Source organism: Calypte anna, chromosome 1 (assembly GCF_003957555.1).
Source record: "Calypte anna isolate BGI_N300 chromosome 1, bCalAnn1_v1.p, whole genome shotgun sequence".
Lineage (NCBI taxonomy): Eukaryota > Metazoa > Chordata > Aves > Apodiformes > Trochilidae > Calypte > Calypte anna.
Genome location: NC_044244.1, coordinates 126,450,696 through 126,470,553, shown reverse-complemented (window position 1 = coordinate 126,470,553; position 19,858 = coordinate 126,450,696). Strand labels below are relative to the sequence as shown.

Below are 19,858 nucleotides of genomic sequence, written 5' to 3'. Positions count from 1 at the left end.
TGCCTGTGCTGAGGTGGGCTGAAGATTCAGCAGGAGAACATCAGTAATTTCCCAGGCTATATAAACTGACAAATTATTGCTTGCAGTGTCTCAAATGCTGCTAACATTATAAAAGGTTATTCTCCCATAAGATAACAAACTCTTCCAGGAAGCTCAGGAATCTTATTTTTCATAAATCCTTCAGCACTGTAATTCATGGTTAAGGAACAAAAAACAAAACCTCCAAGATGAATAAATGCAGAGGTTACTTCTCTGAGAAAAAGTAGTTGGAATAGCTTTTGTCATCTGTAATGTAGATGGTAGAATAAACTCAAATCATGCTGTTTTCCAGTGACATAGGACAGTGTTTTATGACATAGAAAACATGAATCATTTTTTTCCTAAACTTGCCTTGATGTTTTTCCTCTTGTCACTGGAGGGAAAAAATAATAATTTATGCTGCAGTGTTTTTAACATGAAGTAATAGTATGGTTTATTATGAAAAGAACAACATGTCATGTGAGCACTAGCATCGATGTGCAAAGGTAGATGACATTAGTAATGACTTCCTTAATGTATTGCTTTATGAATAGATATAAGGAAGCATAGAAAGCTAATTGTATTTGTCCTTGTTTCTTACTAAGCCTTAATGTTGAAACGAGCACTGAGGTGTTCCTAATCATATGCCCATATCTGAAAGATAATATACTTACACTGAAAACCTTTTGTTAACATTTGAAATTCTTAAGCTCAAACAGCTTTTGTTTTTGCCCAATGTGTTGTCCTCATTTAGTAATTGCATTACTCAATAAAACAGGTACTGCAAAAAAGGACAGACTTGCAGGCCATGCTTCTGAACTTTCTATATGGTATTTACTATGTTATTTATTTCATATGAGTACAATATATATCAAGAAGATTTCTCTTAACATGTTATTAATTTGATTTGGATCATTACCTCCGTTGACTCCTTGCCTATCAGCTTTTGGGCATGCCACCTTACATGCTGTGGGCAGCAGATGTTCAGTGGTGTCAGCATTGTGGTCATTTACTCTTCTTTAAGAAAGGTGTCTTGTTTATCTACAGGATAAACTGTGTGTAGCATTTCCTGCAGAGCAATATAGCGTGGGGAAACATTGGTGCAGTGCAGAACCCAGCTATTACCAAAGATGACTGTTTAGCAGTAATAAAGATGAAAAAGAGTGTGTCAGTAGATGTGCATCAGTGAATTTCCAGTAAACATACACTCAGGTCAAGGAGTGACTGGGCTTGCGGTTGTAGTAAAGCTTTGTAATGGCCACAGGCAGAGTTACTGCAAATCAAAATTCCATGCTACAGTTTCACAAATGGAAAACCTGCAGAAATCAGGGGGATAGTGATTGCAGAAACAGGATTTTGGAAGCACCTGGAGTTGAAGTGTCATTTTTCTGACTGAAATCAGTTGATTTGATGATGCCTTAAGTATCTCGAAAATCTGTTACGAGTCAGAGAGGAACATACTCAGATTCTCAAAACAGATGCTGCATGTTATAGATGAAGAATTGCAGTTAGCTCACTTCTTCCCTTCCAGTTACCTCTCACATACTTATGAATAAATCTTGTATTTCCCCCAAATACAGAAATGTGTTCCTCTTTGTGGTCTGTGGACTCCAAAAGGTGTGAGCTTTATTTAAAAAACAAAAAAAACAAACAAACCAAACTAAAAGGTAACAAAACAAAAGGTCAGGGCAGTGGCAGACCTTTGCTCAGCTCCACTGCCCTCGGGAGAGGCCAAGGCAACAGGCAGGGAGCTGGGGCTGAGTGATGGACATGGGACCCAACTCTATAAAATTACAGTTATACTAAGTGAAAACACCCCAACTGAATAGGAATTAGGGAGTCAGCATGGGCTGGAAAACCTTCCCCAAAAGTTTGAATCGGTATGGCAAAGCATATCCACGAAGCATTTCAGGAAATTAAATACCTGTTAGGAATCTGGACATTCATTCAGAAGCGAGGGTACATACCTTGAAAATACAAGATACAGCCTCTGAAAAAAAGGAAATCAAACAGATTTTGCTACTCTCTATGCAGAAATGTACAGCTCAATAAAGTAAAAGTTTATTTTTAAGAAAAGTGACATACCCACAGTTAGAGGAAAAGAGCCATATTATGTTTTGGTCACTTATCTGAAAGGCAGCAAGCTACCCAGCCAAATGAAACCAGATATTTTAGCTAGTAGGCAATGTTCCTTTGCTTGCTGTAGAGCTTCCAAACCCACATTATGACAATAATTTAAAACTTTCTGCAAACTCAAAACCACTAAACTAGACTCCAATTTCTTATATGGCTTACACAGAGTACAGATGTTTCAGTAATGTTATTTAACATGTTATTGTCCAATTTAACAATCCAAGGTAGCCTCCTCTTCAAATAGCTTGCCTTACTAAATGTCCAAGCTGACCCTTTGTGCTATGCAATACAGAATTGTTGCTATGAGCTTCCCATGAAAAGAGTATGCAGATTGTGTGTTAGCCTCTGGTGAGATCAATTTATAAAACTTCTTTATCTTGGGTGAAATTTTACAAATACAGATATGTCTTTCTTTATGTAATTAAGTACTGAATTTTTTCCAGGTTTTCCATGTGTGGTTATGTGTTATTGCTGTTGCTCAGCAAAGGCATAGCCTGCAGGATGCTTCCATCTGGTCTACTGTCTCTTCCTTGGAAGAGCTGGGAATTAATGTGAGGGCATCACAAACCCCCCAGGCAGCTAAGCTGCCAGTCAGGGCAAAAGCTGAGGCCAGTGTCAGATCTGTGTGAGGCAGTGAGGTTGAGCTGGAGGCACATTTTCCTCCATATGTGTGGCAGCAAAGGGGTAAAAAGCAGTTCAGCAGCACTATCTCAAAACTGCAGCCTGGCTGCTAAGATTGGACCCATGCATTTGTGGAAACAAAGAGAAGTCATGTATGGTGAGTGTTGTGCAAGGCTGATGTTAGGATTGCTTATAAATGAACCAGTGCTACTTAAAATGTGTAGGCAGAAAGCGTGTAGATTTAGGGTATGAGGTACGGTGCAAGGAATCTTCCATTACCTAGATCTCATCTTCAGTTGTCTTGTATTTGGGTTTCCCATCTGATTTCCAGGTAAGAATTGAGATGTAAGGTTCTTCCATTTCTAAAGATGAATTTTTCATATTTTCCAGAATTGAAAGGGTTATAGACAATAACACTACAGTGAAAATGGTTCCCATCAAGATAGTTCATTCTGAGAGCAGTGCAGAGAAGGAGAGTCGGCAAAGTCTTGTCAGTACTATGGAGCCTCCTGCTTTACCCAGTGGTTTGGAAAAGGACCAAATCAAAACACTCAGCACTTCTGAGCAATCCTACTCACGATTCTGTGCTTACACCAGACAAGGTGTAGAGCCAGAGCCAGAAGCCAGAACCAAACCAGCTGACCCTCAACCAGCTGAAGAACCTGTGAGCAATTCGAAGGACAACAGTGCTGCCGCACCAGCAGTCAGCTATGTAAAGGCCAAAGAGAAGACCTTCGAAGACTGGAAGTCAGAGGAACTTGCCAGAGAGATTGTGGGAAGAGATAAATCTCTAGCAGACATTCTAGATCCTAATGTGAAAATAAAAACAACAATGGATCTGATGGTTGGAATATTCCCTAAAGATGAACACCTCCTAGAAGAAGCTCAGCAGCGCAGGAAGCTCCTGCCAAAAGTTCCTTCGCCAAAAATTTCAGAGGAGAAGTAAGTATTACTTTCTGTAGGCCAACAATTCCTTGCAAGCTGTTGTCCAAAGTGTACCAGTTTTCCTTGGGGGTTGAAGGTGAGGGTCTTCCTACAGTTGAGGTTTGGGGCTTTTCCAAAACTCTTCAGTTAGAATAACAGCCAAGCATCATACTGTTAATGATACCATTAATGACAGATAAAGAACAGTGTTGTACAGTATGAAGAGTTTCCAGAGACCTGGTTGAAAACTATTTGTGTGGGAACATTAGGAATAATTAATTAATAATAATTAGATTTCATAATTATTAGATATTTTACCAAGATCTTGCAGTCTAGTAACTGGATAGAGAAGGGACAATATTTTAATCTTTTTAAGTGATGAAAATTTGTAAAGACAACTTAAAGTGGGGATCAACCATTTCCTGGAAGTGGATGAGAACTAAGTAAGAAAATATTTAAATTCCTTTAAATTCCATCTATGTTGATGTTCTGTGAGCCTTTTGTTTCCTTGATATGAGCTGTCAAATGAAGTTGAGCCTTCTTGAGAAGTGCATGTGTAATCAGAAAGATAAATAATTGCATAGTAGTATCCCACTTTAGGCATTTGAAATGATACTCTCCGTGACACTGAGGTCTTAGCACTACTTAATACAACATAAATTTACATTTTGTTACTGGCTGAGATATCTAAGGCCCATTTCACTCGTAATGGTAAAAGGTCTTTTGCACTTTTCAGAAAATTACATCTGGGTGTGTGCTGAATTCCCAGAAAATTTCCTCACAAAGTGCTTGTTTATCCTATTTTCATAGGTAATGGCTTTCTTTTTTGAACATCTTACTTGCTTGTTGAAATGGTGCTGTAAAAGAGTGTACTTTCAGCAATTAGGGTTTCAAAGCAGTTAATGAAAGTTGTGACTTTTTTTACCAGGAAAGAAGAGCAGAGCACACCGTCTGCCATCTCCCTGACAACAAATTCTACTTACTATAGCACATCTGCACCAAAGGCAGAGCTGCTGATTAAAATGAAAGACATGCAGGAGCAGCAGCAACAGCAGCAGAGCGAGGATGATTCTGAAGATGAGCTGGATCATGACTTGTCAGAAAAGAAGGTAAAAGACATTTTTAGAAGTGCAACGGGAGGCTCCTGGTTGCATGCATTTTATTAACTGTGAATTTGCTAGGTAAACACCCCTAATAAAAGAACTTCTAGATATAAAGGGTCACTGGAAAAATCAGCCTGCTTTCTGTGGGTTTTTTGGGGTTTTTTTAAGGGGTGGGTATGCTAAGTGTCCAGCTGTGAATTTAGGAATGTCATAGTAAGTTCTGTTTGCATCTTGATACGTGTTTAGGAAGGTTCTAACAGGAGTTATTTTGAGGGTTATTTTCAAATACTGTTACTCATTTGAGATTCCAGTGTTTTTCTCTCATTTTAAATAAATAAGAGATGGTAGTGCTTATGTATCCTACTTCACCTGATGGTGGTCTTAGTTACTCTATATTTTTGAAATTAACATCCAGAATTTGAGTTTGTTGTGAGAGGGAAGGAGCACACACACACACGTGTTTTTTGTGTGTTGTTTCTCCATTTGTTTTCATTAGCCACCACCCATTTCACCCTCTGTTTCTCCTAACTGCCAAATATATAAAGGTAGTGGAGGGAGATATCTAATCAGCTTGATGGATTCAATGGAAGTTACTCATCACAGAGGAAGCAGTCTTCTCCACTCTTGTTCATCCCCATCCTTTGGTGTTTCATTTATGATCTCAGATCAGCATGATTCCCTGGGTATTAAAAGGATCATAGAATCATAGAATGGCTTAGGTTGGAAGGGACCTGAGAGATCATCTACTCCAACCTCCCTGCCATGGGCAGGGATGCCTCACATCTGCACCAGGTTGCTCAAGGCCTTGTCCAACCTGGCCTTGAACACTTCCAGGGAGGAAGCATCCACAACTTCTCTGGGCAGTCTGTTCCAGAGTCTCAACATTCATACTAAAGAACTTCCTGATATCCAGTCTAACCCTATTCTCCTTCAGTTTAAATCCATTTCCCCTTGTCCTGTTGCTGGACTCTCTTATGAAAAGCTTCTCTTCAGCCTTCCTGTATGTACCCTTGGAAGGCAGGTGATGATGTTATAATAAAATTATGGCATTTCTGTGGCTTCAGAAAGTGGTGTTACATAAAATCATCACATTCATCTCATTAGTGATTTGGCACAAAAAAATTTTACTCACAGTTTCCAATATGGATAATCAGGAGAAAATGGTCTGTTTGATCAATTGAAGGGATAGTTTAATTCTGTTTACATCAGCCGGTAATGTATTGGCGTGCACATCTTTTCTGTTAAACTTCACTTTCTGCTTGGAAACCAAATGCCAGGGTGCATTTGGTAATCCCGTTCCAAGGAAATGTCCTGTAATTAAAATGTTAGGAATATATTTAGTAGCTGCAAATGAGAGATTTCTTAAGAGATTCTTACCTTCAGTGCTGGAGTGGATGCCACTTCATTTGAGGTAGCTTTATATTTATTCTTACCACTCTGGGTTGGTTTTTTTCCCCTCTCATAGTCTTCCTTCCGTCTGTCTTCCCTCACTGCATCACACAGTTCAGTATGGTGTGTGCTGCTGGGGGCATGGCAATGCTGCTGTGGGAGAGCTGCTTTTACCCTCTCATCAGACAGCTGCTGAATCCAGCAGCTGTGCTACTTAGACAAATAAAGGATTTCACTGCATTTGGAATAATTTGGTTTTATCTGGTGCCATACATGATGGTCATGTTCATAATTTTTGCTAGAATTAGTCTCCTTTTTATCAATTATGGAGTGTATGCATGTTAAAATTAAACCTTTCTTGTTTTCCCAACAAATTAAATACTGAGATTTTAAAAGCAAAAGTGCCATTTACTTATGTTGGTGTCTGTTAACAGGAAAATCACCTCCATCCTCCCAGGTCTAGCATACACCACTAATTGAATAAGGTAGGAAATATTTCATGAGGAGCTCTTAGCAGAACTCCCCATCATCTCTAAATGCACATTCTGTCGTAGCCACGTAGACATTACTTACTTCCCTCCCTGCTCCTCCACATGCAGTAGGATGCAAGCACTCAGTTCAGTGGGCTTTCATCTTGGATCTTGTCAGAAAATGTATAAAACTCATGTTAAGTGGGTCAAGGTATCTTTATAGAACAGCCAGGGAATATATAACTTGGCCCAGCTTCACATACTTGGCAACAGTTCAACAAGAAATCATTAAGTATCTGAGTACTTTATTAGCACACTTTAACACTTCAATTATTTTAGAGGAGGTATGTGCCCAGAACCTGTTCCTTGATTCCTAGAAATTGGTCATTTCTCTTATGATATACTTTAATTTCAGCCCATTGTGGAATAATTTTAGTATTTGTCATTCTTATCTCTGCAAACCAGGAATGTATGGTGGTTTTTGTTTTTGTTTTGTTTTGTTTTGTTTGTTTGTTTGGTTGGGTTTTTTCTCTTTTGAAATAAGTAGAGGAATTTCATATTGAGTTGTTAAATTAATTAATGAATTCATTTTTAATCTGGGGCAGTCCCTGAGTTCCCTGCTAGCAGGGTTGGAACGTGTGCCTCATGTACTGATTGTCATGTAGGTTTACCACACTGGTAAAATATTGAACAGATGCTTAAGATGCTACAAGAGTGCTTTTTGTAGGAAGAATGTGTGGCTGAGTAGGAAGTGTCCTCTTTTTCTATAGGAAAGTTTCAGCAACTCCTGAGGAGTGTAAAAATAATGGAAGAATGCCAGGTTTCTTCTGCTTTTAGGCCAGAACTTCATGTGAAATGGGGTGGTAAGCTCATAGCAGAGTTATTTACGTGTAGTGAGGCACTTGAGCAGCACTCTGCTGAGCTGCTTTCTGGATTGCTAGCCATATCAGCAAGAATTACTGGGAAAAGATGAAGTTTTATTGTTTTCTTGTTTACTGGCACAGAACACAGCTGTAAATTATTCATCTGCCAATTTCAAGATATAGGTCGTAGCTCTTCTGGCTCAGTAGATACTGAATCTAATACAAGTTTTCTTCTGGTTAGCAAAAGTATGTAGTGAGCTCATAGTTGTTGCATCCAAAGGCTGTTTCATCTGAGTAGGAAGTGAACAGTGATTATAATCCAATTCTTAATAGTTACAACCATCTTTAAGAGGGTTATTTATGGTATTTATAGCTGTGTTACCTGCAAAGATGGTCCTTTGAGCCTTGCTGCAGCGACTGGGTGATACCTAAATCAGATGCTACTGGGGAAAATGGCAGTTCTGTGCGTCTTTTTAAAGAACAAGACTTTATGAGAGAGATGATCTGGATTGTCAGACTAGATTGATAAATGTTAAAAATACATAGAGCTTTTTTTTTTGTTAGAGAAAGTTGTAGTTTAGCTGTAGCAGTGAAAAACTCATGATAGTAACACAGAGCATGGCAGTATCCTGTTGTGTTTTGGATGGTAAAACAGCAGCACTGTGCATGTCATCTAAGGGAAATAAGAGCATAGCACTGTGACCTACATAGTCCAAATCAAACTGCATTTTCACTGAGAGAAGAGAGGGAGGGGAAAAAATCAAATCCTGCAGATTAATCACTCAGTAAAGCAGGCATCTGTAGGGCTGCTTACTACCTTAATCTTTCGGGCACCCAGACTAACAGATAACCCAAAGCCAGATTAACCTGGCCTGAGTATATTAAATCAAAAAGGAGAAAACCAGCCCAGATAATCTGTGTGTTGAATTTCTACTTTAAAAAAGGCTGTTAAATGTGTAGTTGCTTTCTGTGAAGAGAGAAGACTTTTTGTTGTTCCCAAAATAAATTGGCAATGACTGTTCAGTGGCATCTTGTTCAGTGGTAGCTGCTATCAGTGTCTTTTCCAGTAATTCTGGAGGCTTGTAATCAGATTTGTATTTTGAAAGCAGAGTTCCTAAAGAATGCCTTGAGTAATTAAAAGAAATTAAAGAAAATTGAAGGGGTGCTGTGAAATAATGACTTATTTTAAAAGATGTAATTTACATTTAGGAATTGCACTAAGAGGTGTAATAGTATGTTTGGAGAATGCTTTGGGTATTTTTCTCACCTGAGATTAGCTGAATACTAAATAGGCAACTACATTTAAATGAATGAGGCATTTTTAGGATGTGGTTCATCTCATGTTAGGGTAGATGACTAGCTAAGCTGACTTCCATCCCTTGTGTACAAGTGAAAGCTCATAAACAGGTAAGAAATGAGCTCTTTTGCCCAAAAGCAGGGAAGTAGCCAGGCAGCACAGATGCAGCACGGGTCACTGAGGGGAGGATATCTGGGGTTTTTTTGTAAACCAGGGCACGTGCATTCCAAGCAAAGTGGGTGATACTTAGAGAAACCCCAGCAAACTACAGATGAGAGTAAATTCTCCCAGCATATGACACTGACAGCCAAAGGTTCTTGTTCAGTCTTTTGGCAGGGCCACTGTTCACAGCTTTGCAAAGGGCTGCTTTGTACAATACAGAAGTATATTTTGTTCTCTGTTCTGGTCCACAGAGATGATGATTCTACAGAAATGTCACAAGGCAGTGTTAACACTAAGGTTCTCTGAGAGCAGAACTGCTATTGGAGGGCTGTTAATATTATGTAGAAAAGCAGAAAAAACTAGACAGTGCCCTAGATTTAACTGCATCATGTAGAAAATACAGGATTGTTTCCCCTTGTACTGTTTAGCTTCTTAAGTGTAGCTCTTCAGAAAAGTATTATGGACATGTTATTTAGAGAAAAAAGGATGTGCTGTACTTTATTGTGCTGCATAGCAGGCTTTGAAGCTATTCAAAGAAGAAGCAGGAATGCTTGTTAAGGGGAGGCAGTTCTTCATCTTTTGCCACAAAGGTAGATTGCTTTAAGATAGATCTCAAGCTGAGCATGGTGGACCTACATCCTGAATGTTTGAATACAGAGGTATACACCTTATGCATAAATTTATTTTAACGTGTTCATTGTCACGTGGAAGTCTCAGTGTATTAAAATGTTAGATTTCTGACATGACTTTCAGAAGTGGTGAAAAATGCAGTAGTGATAATAAGTTCTCATTCTCTTTATTTTCCACAGCAAGAACTTATTGACAGTATTAGTAGGAAGCTGCAGGTGCTGAGAGAAGCACGAGAGACACTTCTGGAAGACATCCAAGCAAATAATATACTGGGAGAGGAAGTAGAAGCCATTGTGAAAGAAGTCTGCAAACCAAATGAATTTGACAAATTCAAGATGTTTATTGGTGACCTTGACAAAGTGGTCAACCTCCTGCTGTCACTATCAGGTCGTCTGGCCCGGGTAGAAAATGCCCTTAATAACCTGGATGAAAATACCTCTCCAGAAGAACGGGTGAGAAAAGCCAGTAATAATATTACTGTGTTTAATGAACCTGGTGTGTTGTGTTATTTTTTCTTTTTCTTGGCTTTGTTTATCTAAATTGCAGAGCTCAAGATGAGGGGTAGTGAATGGATAAATTTCATGAGAGCAGTTTCTTTAGATTTCTTAAAACATTTCTCTTTGCCTTGCTTTTATTTGAAATACAAGAACTACAACTGGCTCGGTGAGAAAAAGTGACATTTTGGGGTGCAACATAATGTAAACAGACTTCTTAGTAAAAGTTTAAAGAAGAGGGAACTCCTAATAAGGGTGTAAAAAGGAGGAAACAAAATTCTAACAATCGGAGATGGGAAGAGGAGTTTCACTGTGCTGTAATGCAGAAAGCTTACAGACTTCTTTATACACAATAAGGATCTCGATAAAACTCTCTAAGGTTTTTACAAAGAAAATATTTCTCATCTACTACAGCTTCCTCCACACTGCCTAGCAAGAAACAAGAGGAAGAAATGACAGAAGGGCAAGACTTATTTAAAAAGAAAAAAAATTAAAAATAAACTAATAAAGGGATGGGGGGTATCTGGGTGAAGGTTAGGCATTGTAAAAAGAATTTTTAAATAGAAAACATGTTTTACCCAACAAGAATAGCCTGATAGTGATGTGGAGGAATCTCAGCAGATGTGAAAACTTGAGGAGTGTTTGAGCTGCTTTTAGCTGTGGGACCGCACCCTCTGCTAGCAGCACTGTGTTTGGCTCCAACAGGCCTTAACTGGGAAGCAGATATCTAGTGATACAGAGAATGCACCAAGGGAGAGATACAGACATGTGCAAAACTTAAAAGGCTAAAATAAACAGAGAGGGTGGGTGAGCAAATATGCATCCAGTGAGTTTAGCTTCTACAGTTAAATGAATGGGAAATGAGATGTTTTGCTTTTAGCTGTGGACTGAAATGCCTGTAGTCCACTCCAGTGTTGTAACATTTTTTTGCACAGGCTGTGGATCCATGTTGTGTTTCTTCATTGTGTTCCATGGTGGTGCTTAATGCCTCCTTAGCCTCAGTGTTGAGTAGTAAGACCAGTTGTTTGCTGGGTGCCCGGTTCTCTGAGCTGGAAGACAGGGACAGGGAGCAGACTGAAGCCCCTAGGATCTTAAAGGTCTTTTCCAACCAGAATGGTTCTGTGATTCTCTTTGACCAATAAGAAGCAGCAAGTGCTTGGGACTAGTTTGAAGCTGTGTTTTTGCTGCTGGGCCCTAGCTGCTGCCAAACATACTTGTTTAATGGCTGTCCAGACCCCTCCCTGACTAAGGCAAAGGGAAGGTATTTGACAGCTTATTAGAGTGCAGATCAAAGCTTCTGAAACTTAAAGCAATTTAATCCTTCTTTAGACTTCTTTTTTCTAAGTGCAGTTACAGTTCCTTAATGTGCTCGAAGATGGGAGTGGGAGCTGAGGAAAGAGCTACCAGATGATATGAACATATAGTAAACAGTTTGAGAGCTGTGATAAATATAGCTGATTGGCTCGGTGTGAAAAAGGAAGGAGAGCTGTCATGTAGTAAGGGCAGTCCAAAACTGTCTGTGTTTTCTGCTGTCAAATTTAGACCGACAGAAATGCAAATCCCTAGTGTATTCTAGTTCCCATTCATCTTCTCCAGCGTTGGCACCAGTCTTGCCATAGTAACGTCAGAAATAGGTCTTAAAATGATGGTCAGAGATGCTTCCAGGTACTCTATGAATCCTGTACATGTAGGGCTATGTGTGCATAACTCTGAGGCTTTTTGGTTGTCCTTTGGTATTTTGTGGGTCACATGATGATATTTTGGTCCGTATCCCCCTCTATCTCATACTTCCATCTTTAAAGTACTCTAAATTTTGTAGTCTATAAAAACTTCTGTAAATTCTTTAGGCTTATTGCATGTCTGATTTAACATGAAGTCCAAATGAAAAGAAGCAGACACATTATTTGAACAGACTGTGGTTTATTCGAAGACAGTTTCTCAAAGAAAATTCATCTCTGAAGCAAAGCTAACAGTTACAAAATAGTACCTTGTGGGGACACTTTTTTATTAAGTTCAGAAATCTGTATGAGAGTTCCTGATGTAAGAGTGGGACAGTCTACTCTTGTTGCTGGAAAAAGGCAATCAGTTCCATGCAGACACCTGAAACAGGTCAGATTAATAATGTTTCTGTTTCATTCCAGACACTGCTAATGGAGTGTTGTGGTTTAGGCCCAACCGGTACCAACCAGGCTCTGACTCCCACTGTGGGACAGGGAGGAGAAAATCCACCTAAAAGTTCATTTGTACAAGGAGAGGGAGGTTTGCATTCCCCTGTTACGTGGTAACAGGCAAAAACCAGACAGGTTCAACTTGGAAAGTCAAAAAACCCCAACAAATGTAACCTACAAGGAGAAAGAGAAAACATGGACATATCTTAATACTTCTCCCCCTTCACTTCTTCCTGGGCCCATATTACTTCACCCCTGCATCCCTCTATCACAGCACAGCAGGATGAGGAGCAGGGGTTTAGTGGGGGTTCCCCACACGGTGTTTCTGCTGCTCTTTCCTCCTCAGGGGGAGGACTCCTCACAGCCTTCCCCTGCTCCAGCACTGGGTCCCATTCATGAACCCCTCCAACATGAGTCCCTCTCACCAGGTGCAGTCCCTCAGGAACAGATCCTGCCTCACATCCTACTGCTGCTTCACGTCTGCCACCTGTGACACTTCAGGGGCTACAAATCCACATTTCACCCCACCATGGTTCTTCAAGGACTGCTCCACTGCGAGCATGGGCTGCAGGGGCACAGCTGCCATCTCACCTTGGGCTGTGGTGTAATCTCTGCTTGAGCACCTTTCCCCCTTCTTCTTTACTTACCTTGGTGGCATTTCTCTGACATTGCTCTCTCACTTCATCCTCTACTGTGCTCTGCAGGTGCTTTTTAAAATATTTTTGCAATTTCATTTTCCCTTTCTTGAGTATGTTACTTGGCGAGGCACATCCAGCTTCCCATATCTGCTCAGCCTTGGGCAGAGGCAGGGCAGGAATTGGAACCGGGGGACCTTTCAGCAGCTTCTCACAGGAGCCACCCCTGTGCCTCTCACCCCCCACTTCCAAAACACCACTGCACTAACCCAAGACCAGGAGTGTGGCCTAGTGATTCAGGAGTGGCTGGCTGCTATGTAGACAGGTGAAGTTGGTTGGGTTGTACCTCACACTTCGTCCTCATACATATGTGTGAATAGGATATAGCACCAGTCTTCTCCCTTGGTGTGTTTTTCTGTTCAGCATTCCTTTTTCCTATTTTATCTCTTGTGAAGGCATGAAACAGAAAGTTTAGAGCCCTTTTGGAAAGATGATGCTTTTTTTTGGTTGGTTAGTTGATTGGATTTTTTACTTCCTTCCAGTTATCTAATCCCAGCTCTCTTGTGCACTAAGAACACATGACTTCACATCTTAGGGAGAAGCCATGTAGGCTGCAGCAGTGTTAAGAAATGAGTCAGAACCAGTCACTCTGTAGTGAGTCTGTGGGATCTCTTAACCACAGCTGTTTCGTTTTGTGAGTTCAGTGCTGTGTGTTGAAGATGTAAGTCATAGCTGAGTGTCTTAATTGGGAGACCTTGGATGTTTCTCAAAGGCAACTGTATTTTATTTAACTATTTCGGACTATTAAATAGGAGTCTTTGAAGTTCTTGCTTTTAAGGCCAACAGAAATAATGGTGCATCTTGCATGGATTCAGTCCAATTTTTTTCCTGTTTTTTAATGCATTTTATTAGACTACACTTTAAGATGCAATCTTATCCCACCTCTATAAGTATTCAGGGGAGTCTTTGTTGATAAAACAGACTGGAGATGTAAACACTGAAGCTGTTGTCCCATCTTGGTGAGTTTTTAACTCTTTTTCTTTTCTCCTAAGCGGACATTGGTAGAGAAGCAGAAGCTGCTGACCCAGCAACATGAAGATGCAAAAGAACTGAAGGAAAACCTGGATCGCCGGGAGCGCATTGTCTTCGACATCTTGGCGAACTACTTGAGTGAGGAGAACTTGGCAGACTATGAGCACTTTGTAAAAATGAAGTCAGCCCTCATCATTGAGCAGCGAGAGCTGGAGGACAAGATCAAGCTGGGGGAAGAGCAGCTGAAGTGTCTGACCGATAGCCTCCAACCTGAACGGCTTAAATAAGGGGACTGAGTGTGACCCAGGATGTGAAAAATGGGAAAGAAGGAAGGGATGGAGGAGTTACCAAGCCTATCAGCAAGTATCTTGGCTTGTCTGAGTGCCCAGTAGAGAAACAGGTGTACAGGAAAAAAGCAGCTCTCACAACAGCAATAACGCTCTCTTTCATTTTTTGAGATGATGTATTTAATTTTTTAGAACACATTTTTATTGCTGGACATCACAGCTGTTTTTCATTGCTTAACTTACAGAAAACTCCACAGAAAAGGATAGACTTTTAACCTTTCTCTTAGTAAGTTGGAAGTCTGTGGCAGTTGTGCATGCAAGCATTTTTTAGAATAGGTTGTATACTTTCGTTGTGTTCAGATGCTGTACAGACTGCTGGGAAACCCAACAGCAGTTTATGAATGCACACAAATTTAGAAGCTCTAAATTTAGTGGCTTTTTATTTTTTTTAAAGACACATTAAATAGGGGAAGTGTGCATCTTATAGCTAATATATTCAGATTGCTGAAATGTAGTGTCACTCTGATCCTGTGGCATCAGACGCTTTTTTGTAATATTGTATATAGGATGGCACTTTCCCCTTGCAGAAAATAACTTTACACTCAGTCTCAGTTACATGCTACTTAAACCAGCTTGCAAATCACCTAGTGGCCACGTTGCTGAAGATTTTTTTTTAAATTATTTTGCAAGATGTTGTACACCTTCTTACTGCAATGCAAGCAGTTGTCTTTACCAAGTTGTACTTGATTTACGAAAACTGGCTGGAAATACTGTGCTGATTCTGTTCAAAACATTTCTCATCTAAATTATTTAGATAGCTTGTTTGCTCTTTCTTGTGCTTTTTATGCATGTTTTCATTCTTCCTCTCCCCAAACCACTACACTTCATGAAAATAAATGTAGGCTAAGGACACTGTTTCTATATGTCTTCTGATTGCTCAAGATTGTGATGATTTTATATAGATGGTTGTTATACTTCAGCTGACCTACGTAATCCTGTTCATTGTTTCCTCTCCCTCAGATTACCAAATGCAATAAAAACAACTTCTGCCTTGTAAATACTGTGCATTACTCAGAGCAGCTCTGCTTTGTAACTGTGAAATTAAGTGGGTTTTGTTTCTTTGTTTTTTCCATTAAACGAGGATAAACAAGAGGATGCTAATTCACAGTGTCAGATTACTGGTTGTGTTCTAGTAACACTGCCATTGACTTGTTAGAGATTATTTCCAGTAGCTCTAAACCAAGCTGCTATTCATATTTTTAGTGTAGGAAAAGGTTATGTTGACTTGCTTAGATACCTACACAGAAATTCTGGAGTGTCTAAAGCTCAAGTTCTCTGTTAGGATAAAGTTTTGCAGGCAAAGGAAAGTCTTGGATGGCTTTGTATATATGACATTTGCATTGTAGTATAGACAAACAGGTTGCCCAATAAGGAGCCATTTTTTTTTGAGGTGAGTGTGAATGCCAGTCTATAGCTAAGCAGGTTAAAAATAGGAGTAGTTAGGTGTTGGAAAGAGAAAATAATTCTTCGTCACTCTTCCTGCAGTGACAGCATTCACAGAAGGTTTTCTGTCCTTCTTGCCTGAATCCCCTCTTTTGTGCTGAGAGAACTGGAGAGGTGCTTACAAGCAAATTCCTTGGAGCTGGGGAGCTGGGTAGCAGAAGTCCCTGATCCTTTACAAACAGATGCAGATGTTAAAAGGACTGGCTCCCCTTATAGTGCACTACCTTCTATACCTGGACCAAATATTTCATGAAATTATTATGATGTGTATCAGCTGAGGTAAACTAGAACTCCCATTTTGCAAGACCTACAGCTGACCTTAGTTTCTTCCTCCTAGTTCAGAAATGTAGTCTCTGGCATCTCACAGTTATTTGCTGCTATGTTCCTAGGACAACTTACCCCTCTGTCCTTAAACTCATCCCTTAAACTCATCCCTTAACCGTAACAAACCCAAAACTAAACAATTCCCAAATAAATTATGCTTGTCTCTTTTAGCTTGGAGAAAAGTGTGCATTGTTTTATCTGTGGCATTTTAAAAATTTTACATATTGTGGTTACTCTGAAATGTGTATGTGAAATGTGAATAATAATATAATTACAATGTGTCTGTATACAGTACTTTGATTTAGGTCTTTCTGCTAGAAGGTAGCAATATCATGAATGCTATATATATATATATATATATATATTACCCTTTTCACAGAACAGTTGCATAGACACCTTTCCTGTGTTAGATTTTTTTTTTCAGATTGTGTTGAAAATATATCACCCTGGGAACCTGAAGATGCTGGCCTCCCAGTGTTATATATAAATTTGTAAATAACTATACTGTTGCTTTTTGAAAAAATCTGGTGCTATTGTTTTGCCTTTGGCATCCTGGGGCTGGCTGTTTCTTCACCTTATGTTCTCAATTCTAGATCTCGTTTGTATAGTGAAAAATTTCCACTGTGTTTCTCCAACTGTTTGGATCCTCCAGCCCAGAGTGAAAATGTACAGTTTTCCTGCCTGCCACTTATCACTTACCTACTGAAAAATGGCATTGCTTGACTTTGAGAAAATAAACTGTATATTGCAATGTAGAGTTAGTTTTGGTGTGCAGTTTTAACTCTCAAAACCTGCTGGTTTTCTGTGCCATTTTGGGATGCTCCTCAGCAGTGCCTGTAGCTTTTCAAGGCCAGGCCAGTTACCTGATGGTCTGAAGTAGCTTGGTGTCTTTGCACAGGTTATTTAACCTGTTGACTTAATTGATCATTCTCAAGTTCCCAGGGTAAGTAACAGAAATGTGTTTACATTGATTCAGCAATTCAAGTGTGTGAGTACAGGAGAGCAGAAAGGAGGATGGGTTACCAGGTGGATAAAATAAATCAGTTTCTTGTGACCTAGGAAGTTTGTACTGGAGATGAGGCCAAGATTTTCCTACTTTGGCAATTACACTACTTAGGCTTCACCTTCATCCTGTGTTTAGAATGATCTTTCAAACAGAAATATATAAAGTCACTGGTTCTTGAGATATTTCCCAAGGACAGATCACTGTGAACTTTCCATCTCCAGCAGACTTCCACAAAAATTGTTGGATTTCAGTATAATGGAGGTTCTCAGATTAACCGCAGAGTATTCCGACTTACTGGGGAAAAAGTGTCAAGTGTGCACAAATTCATTACAGAGGTGGCCACAGATATGTTTTATGGCTTAATTGTCTGTGAAGCTCTTTATCATAGAAAACTCTCTGGGAAATAAAAGCTGGGGAAGGAAAAATACTTGGGTATTTGTAGTATTTTTCTAAACATGTAATGAAGCTTTTTACCCTCCTCTTCTCTCCCTCTGCACATGCATGGGACTCACCTTGTTTCACCTGCTTTCCTGGGAATTTAGTATAATCTAGGATGGCAGTGAAAGGGTAATAACAGTCTAGTTTTTCTGTATTATTTGGTCTGAGAAAAAATTGCTTGTCTTTAAACTGAAATTTATTTTCTGTAATTGAGACCCTCAGATTTCAAAGGGGTGAGTCTTTCATGGTGTTCTTTCCTAATCAAGCTCTATTGATTAATTCTGGGATACTTAATTGTCTCAGTTTTTATAGGTGAAGTATCTGTTGGCAGTTCCATTAGCTAGCAAGGCATTATGATGGGTGTCCAGTAGAACCGTAATGCTTATTTTAAGGGTGTCCAGTGATTTATTGCAGAAGTCCATAAGTTTGTCCTAATTGAAGGCTTCTCAGATGGAGGGGTTTTTTTTGTGTGCGAGTATAAATTGGATTTTTTGCGGGTTTTCCACATACTTGGGTGGAACTTGCCCACAGAGTAGATGTTATAAAAATTTAAAATTCCATCTTAAAATTGCTGGACTATATCTTGTCCAAAGCCAGCTGTGGTAAATTGCACATCACATTCACTTACCACAGTTCCAGTCTGTAACTTAAGTAGTTACAGGGATCCCCAGATTGTACAATGGCTTACCCAGGTTGTTGAAACCCCCCCCCTGAAATCCTGGGTTTTATTCTCCCTACCTACAGTTCTGATAATGTTTCTATGGATTAAGCTGTTCCATTTGAGGTAGGTTAACTTAATTGTAATTTAATACACCTCAGGAGAAAATCAGAATGAAATTAAATTCAGTCGTGTTCAAACTGCAGGAGGTAATTTCTCTTCCAGACCCCAACAGCACACATACAACCTGAGCAGGTATAACCTTTTCGAGACAGGCCATACTTAGAACCTTTTTTTCTCAGCTGTAGCCATGTGGGCAGGTAATGCATTCAGCTGTTGTTTATCTTAAGCTCAGAGTTTCATTTCAGTAAAGCAGCTGAGACTTTCCTGAAAACAAGGTAGTAAAATGTGCTTTTTTTTATTATTTTTTTTTTCCCCTCCTACATTAAAAATTCTCACAATGGCTTAATTTTTAGGTGCTTTGTTCTCTCTGTCTCAGAGGCAGTCTCCTAAATTTGGCAGGAGGATATATATAGCCTTACAGGCTGTACCATCCACTATTACCAGCATTATGTCAGTATTAGAGGAGCCTATTGCCAAAAGTCTAATTTTCACTGATTTTTCTGGATTCAACAAACAGCTAACTGGTAAGGTTCACGAGAAATTTACTTACTAATTGTCAGTGCCTGTTGCCAGCTACTGCTTTCAAAAACCTTGCCTGGGTGCTGGCTGCTGCCGTGGCTGGGATGCTGAGAGTATCTGGGCTGCTAATGCAGTGGTTTCTGGCATCTCTTCTGGGATGAAGCAGGGTGAGGAATTCTGTGCATCTCCTTCTCTCTTGGTGTGAGTGGTTAACCTAAAATATGAATATCACTAGAGAAGGACCAGGTTCCCACCACATATCCACTTCTGTTGAAATACTTCATTTTGCTCTTCGTGATTGCCTGTCCTGAATGGGTGAAAATTAAATTGAAACAAAGAGGTTTGTGACATGGAGCCAAAGTTTTACAAAGTGTTGTAAGACAGAGACAAATAATTGTGTGAGACTGCTCAAGAATCCAGCACCTGTGCTGATACATTTCCATGGAGTTATCTCTGTAAGAGGAGCTGGTTTTAGCTCTGAAAAATCTGTGGTCTCGCATTAACAAGAGTTGGGAGTTTGATGCAGTTCCTTGTGGTAGCATTTGCTGGCCTCCTGATGGGCAGCACATTCTGTAAACTGGGTAATGGGTGTACAGTTACAAGAGTTTTGCCAAAACATTTTACAGGGAGAGCTGTTAAGCCCAAAAGCCTGAGAGGAATTAAGAAAATCCCTCTTAAGATTGTTTCAAGTGTTGAGTTTCAACATGTGTGTCACTTTCCAGCTGTCTTCTCTTCATGAAGTGTTTGTTACTGATAAATTCAGCTTGTGTCTTTTCTAGCAGCCTCACAGAAATTAAATACAATGAGCAATTGCAGGCTAAATACTAAGCAATAGAAGATAAGATTATTTATCTCGGTATCCAAATAGAAAAGCATGAATCTTGTGAGTACCATTCGTAGCCACTCCCAAGAGTTACAGCTCCAGCAGCACTGACAGGCAGGTATGGTTCCTCTAAAAATAAAAAGGGAAATCAAGTTGTGATGATTGAAGTGGCCAACATTGACATGAAAGAGGTGGAGCAGGTCAAGTTCTTTATATTGATAATGGGGTGATACAGATG

General features: G+C 39.7%; 1 protein-coding gene across 1 annotated transcript in view; it reads left to right on the top strand.

The window, feature by feature from the left end:
* Positions 1-17,478, top strand: part of SHROOM2 (shroom family member 2) — a 122,539-nt gene extending 105,061 nt beyond the window's left edge. Inside the window, exons 7-10 of the mRNA XM_030464372.1 lie at positions 3,163-3,714; positions 4,625-4,805; positions 9,790-10,062; positions 13,960-17,478. Coding sequence (XP_030320232.1) covers positions 3,163-3,714; positions 4,625-4,805; positions 9,790-10,062; positions 13,960-14,226 — 1,273 coding nt within the window. The 3' untranslated portion in view covers positions 14,227-17,478. The remainder of the gene's footprint in view (positions 1-3,162; positions 3,715-4,624; positions 4,806-9,789; positions 10,063-13,959) is intronic.
* Positions 17,479-19,858: the final 2,380 nt, after the last annotated feature.